This window comes from Pundamilia nyererei, unplaced genomic scaffold (genome assembly GCF_000239375.1).
Source record: "Pundamilia nyererei isolate P.nyererei 1_Seehausen unplaced genomic scaffold, PunNye1.0 scaffold00225, whole genome shotgun sequence".
In the NCBI taxonomy this organism is placed as follows: Eukaryota; Metazoa; Chordata; class Actinopteri; order Cichliformes; family Cichlidae; genus Pundamilia; species Pundamilia nyererei.
In genome coordinates this window covers 388,597-393,563 of record NW_005187626.1, presented here as the reverse complement: position 1 = coordinate 393,563, position 4,967 = coordinate 388,597, and the positions used below count along the sequence as shown (strand labels likewise).

The 4,967-nt window shown below is 42.9% G+C and overlaps 1 protein-coding gene across 1 annotated transcript in view; it reads left to right on the top strand.

Annotated features, from left to right (window-relative positions):
- LOC102201567 (NACHT, LRR and PYD domains-containing protein 3-like) overlaps positions 1-1,811 on the top strand; it is an 11,925-nt gene extending 10,114 nt beyond the window's left edge. The window contains exons 5-6 of the mRNA XM_013914791.1: positions 133-306; positions 411-1,811. Coding sequence (XP_013770245.1) covers positions 133-306; positions 411-588 — 352 coding nt within the window. The 3' untranslated portion in view covers positions 589-1,811. The remainder of the gene's footprint in view (positions 1-132; positions 307-410) is intronic.
- The last annotated feature ends 3,156 nt before the right edge of the window (positions 1,812-4,967 follow it).

Genomic DNA, 4,967 nt, shown 5'->3' with positions numbered 1-4,967 from the left:
TGTTGGGTTTTTCTCTGTATCTATGAAGCGCCTTGAGGCGACTTATGTTGTGATTTGGCGCTATATAAATAAAATTGAATTGAATTGAATTAAATGCAAGTATATTTATTGCTGTTCGTTGCTTTCTGTCAGGTTGAATCAAACCAATCTCACAGCAAAATGCTGCCAGGACTTCTCACTATTTCTCAACTCCCAGTTCTCCAGTCTGAGAGACCTGGACCTGAGTAACAATGACCTGAAGGATTCAGGAGTGAGTCTACTCTCTGCTGGAATGGTTCATCATCACTTTAACCTACAGACGCTCAGGTCAGATCACATTGTGAAATATCTATGTAGTGCTCTGTTGCACTATTTGTACTTACCTTGATTATAAAAACTAAGGCTACAAGAAATTTTGTTTTTTTCATCAGGTTGAATCAAACTGGCCTTACAGAGAAATGCTGCCACCAATTGTCGTTGGTACTCAGCTCCCAGGTGTTAAGTCTGAGAATGCTGGACGTGAGTAACAATGATCTGCGCAATTTAGGCGTGAAGCTACTCTCTGCTGGACTGAAGGATTCTGACTGTGCACTAGAGACTCTCAAGTAAGAAGATTACCCCTTGCAAACAGGAGGAAACTGTCATTGTTTTTATATATTGCTCCAGAACTATGTTTGGCAAAATCGGCTCATTTTGTTACTCTAAAACAGTACAAGAGTTGACTTAAGCCTTCACAATAACTTCTAAGATTATTTGAGAAGATTGTTTTAAAATATAGCTCTAATCCATTCACTAATAACTGTGGCAAAGGACATCTAACCCCTAACTGCTAACTATTTTCTTTGTAAGTTTGCATCTTTGCAAACTTTCAATACCTATGAGAGTGCTTTGGTTAACCACTAAATTGCCTTGCTGAGTCACAGCAGTTACAGTAGCTCTTCCATGCTTTGTTGCTTGGTTATTTGTCACTTCTTTTTTACTCCTGGGATTTTCATTTTTTTTGTTATTTTAGAGTCCAGTGTTTACACACAAGACTAAATTACGGTACTGAGCATGTCAGTGATACTACATGGAACAGCACTTGTTATCATTGACGAGCTACAGAGGAGACAACTGGGCTGAGAGATGAGTTAGCTTCGGAGCTGGTGATGAGAGAGATGAGGAAATATAAGCTGACCATTCCACTGTCATTATGTGATGTCCTTGGACAATATGAAGGATGACCTCAGAGAACTTATTAAGACCCAGAAAATACTAAATGTTAAGTATGATGGGTTTCACAGAAAGGTTTTTAGGAGGGATGTCGATTTGAATAGTAAGAGGAAACATGTAGAAAGTGCACTGAAGACATCCTATGTCAGATTTCACCTGGATTAACAAGGTCTGTGTCAGGTGCAGAGGAACTAGGATACATTGACGAGAAGTGGAACAAGAATCCATAAGTGAACAAGGGATGAGAATAGGGACCTGTTGGAATGGAAAGTAATTCCAGCTCAAAGGGTTACATGAAGTGGATGTGGATCCTATGGACACCCATTCTTTGACACCCAACATTTGGACCAATGGCAAAACAACTGGTAGTTTAGTGTTCCTTAGAGATTGATGATGTACAACACAAGTGCTACGGCAAGGGGGTGCCATCAGGTCGTCATCATCCCCACCCTCCTAGATTGGGTGACATTCTTGAGATGCTTGGCTACAACTTGAACAGCCAAAATCAAGATAGCACAGAAGTTAGTGGCAGAAAGTTGTGATTAAGAAATGGGTGACTAAGAAGCACAGAAAGCTGTCCATACCTGAGGCCTTGGGAACTGCTAAGCAAAGACTCACAGCTACCCATTTTCTCACAGCCTAGAAATATGGTATCTAAGCAGATTCTTACTCTGGATGGCATTACCTTGGCCTCCAGTAACGCTGTGAGGAACCTTGGAGTCATTTTTGACCAGGACATGTCCTTCAATGCACATATTAAACAAATATGTAAGACTGCGTTCTTCCATTTGCGCAACATCTCTAAAATTAGAAATATCCTGTCTCAGAGTGACGCTGAAAAACTAGTTCATGCATTTATTACTTCCAGGCTGGACTACTGTAATTCATTATTATCAGGATGTCCGAAAAACTCACTGAAAAGCCTTCAGCTAATCCAAAACGCTGCAGCAAGAGTACTGACAGGGACTAGAAAGAGAGAGCATATTTCTCCTGTTTTGGCTTCCCTTCATTGGCTTCCTGTTAAATCCAGAATTGAATTCAAAATCCTGCTCCTCACATACAAGGTCTTAAATAATCAGGCCCCATCTTATCTCAATGACCTTGTAGTACCATATCACCCTATTAGAGCACTTCGCTCTTGCTCTGCAGGCCTACTTGTTGTTCCTAGAGTATTTAAAAGTAGAATGGGAGGGAGAGCCTTCAGTTTTCAGGCCCCTCTTCTATGGAACCAGCTTCCAGTTTGGATTCGGGAGACAGACACTATCTCTACTTTTAAGATTAGGCTTAAAACTTTCCTTTTTGCTAAAGCATTGTAGTTAGGGCTGGACCAGGTGACCCTGAATCCTCCCTTAGTTATGCTGCAATAGACATAGGCTGCCGGGGGATTCCCATGATGCATTGAGTTTTTCCTTTCCAGTCACCTTTCTCACTCACTATGTATTAACAGACCTCTCTGCATTAAATCATATCTGTTATTAACCTCTGTCTCTCTTCCATAGCATGTCTTTATCCTGACTTCCTTCTCTCACCCCAACCGGTCGCAGCAGATGGCCGCCCCTCCCTGAGCCTGGTTCTGCCGGAGGTTTCTTCCTGTTAAAAGGGAGTTTTTCCTTCCCACTGTTGCCAAAGTGCTTGCTCATAGGGGGTCATATGATTGTTGGGTTTTTTTCTCTGTATCTATGAAGCGCCTTGAGGCGACTTATGTTGTGATTTGGCGCTATATAAATAAAATTGAATTGAATTGAATTGAACCCATTTGAAGAGGTATATGAGAACGTTGGAAGCCAGGAGAATAAACCAACTGTTCTCCACTGATGTGTAGTGTCAATGGCAGGAAAACAATTTGAGAGCAGCCCCACCAAAGTTGGAGACTGAGGAATACTAGAAGACCATATGGGAGAAGACTCAACTTATAACAACAATGTTCAATGGCTAGTGGATCTAAGAGCAGACCATATCAATCTCCCTGAACAGGATCCAGTAACCATCACAGTGGGAGACATCCAAGAAAGAGTCTCAAGTATGAAGAGATGGACAGTACCAGCCCTTGACGTGACGCTAACAGCATTCCACATGTTTCTAGCAGCACAAATATACCTGCTGCTAATGGATGAGACACACCCAAAATGGCTAACTGATAGCCCTAATCCTCAAGGATTATCAGGAGGGAAAAGTCCCATCCTGCCTCAGGTCCTGTACTAGAATTATATAAGATCAACAGGAACCTTAGGCCACCTTCAAGCAAATTACACCACAAAGTGAGAGATTTACCAAAGAGATGCTTTGTCCTTACTGCTGTTATGCATAGGCCTGAACCACCTCAGCCAGATCGTTGACAAGAGAGGCTACGGATACCGACTACAGAATGGAGCAATTGTTAGCCACCTCCTCTCTTTGGATGACATCAAGCTGAATGCCAGGACTGGAGAAGACATCGACTGATTCATACCACTAGGATGTAGAGCAGCGACATCAGAATGTCATTCAGATTAGAGAAGTGTAGTTGGATAGTAACAAAGAGAGGGAAGGTAGTCAGAAGTGAGGAGATTACATTACCAGATAGTAAGGACAGTCACAAGTACCTGGGGCACCACAGGCAAATTGGAACCGTGAAGAGGTCTCTAGGAAAGCTGCAACCACCAAGTACCTGCAGAGGGTCAGGCAAGTCCTGAGGAGTCAGCTGAATGTAAGTAAGAAGTTAAGGAAGTCCAGACGCTTTTCTTTCCAAGCTCCTTAGACTACGATGACCTGGAGGACTGAGAACCTTCACAGACACAAGAGGAAAAAGAACAGAAGCCATCATGGAAAAACAGCACAGAGGCACTAATCATGGCAGCACAGGAATAACCTCTGAGCACACTGACAACACCAGGCAAGACCCCAGGTGGAGGCTATGTAAAGATACCCCTGAGACAATCCAGCACATAACAGCAGGGTATGAGATGCAAAGGGAGTGCATACATGGAACGCCATAACCAAGTCGCTGGTATAGCATATAGGAACATCTGTGTCGAGTATGGCCTGGACGTCCCGAGGTTGAATCGGGATATGCCCCCTAGAGTGGTTGAGAATGACTGAGCTGAGATCCAGAGACAGACAAAAGGGTGACAGCTATCCAACGGGACACAGTAGTTGTTAATACATTTAGCTATACTGAGTCATAGCAACATTAGGGAGGAACATGAGAAGCTGAGAGACGAGCTGGAGAAGATGTGGAGGGTGAAGGTAACAGTGGTCCCAGTGGTAATCAGAGCATTAGGTGCAGGGACCCCCAAGCTAGGTGAGTGGCTCCAGCAGATCCAGGAACAACATCTGAGATCTCGGTCCAGAAAAGCATAGCCCTAGGAACAGCAAAATAAAGCAAAACAATGCTCCCTCACCCTGCTCACTGCTCAGTTAACACACAATGACACACCTGAGTATTTACTCAGGCTACAATAACTTTGGACACTTGATTCAGTAAAAGCACTGCGCACATCATGTTCTTTCCTCCCCACACTCTCATAACCTGTATATATTTCTTAATTTCAAATGTGTATTCTATATCTGTATTTAGTTATTGTACAGGGTGGGCATTTATATGGATACACCGTAATAACATGGGAATGGTTGGTGATATTAAAGTCCTGTTTGTGGCACATTAGCATATGTGAGGGGGCAAACTCCTCATGATGGGCGGTGACCATGGTGGCCATTTAGAAGTCGGCCATCTTTGATACAACTTTTGTTTTTTCAATAGGAAGAGGGCCATGTGACACATCAAACTTATTGGTAAT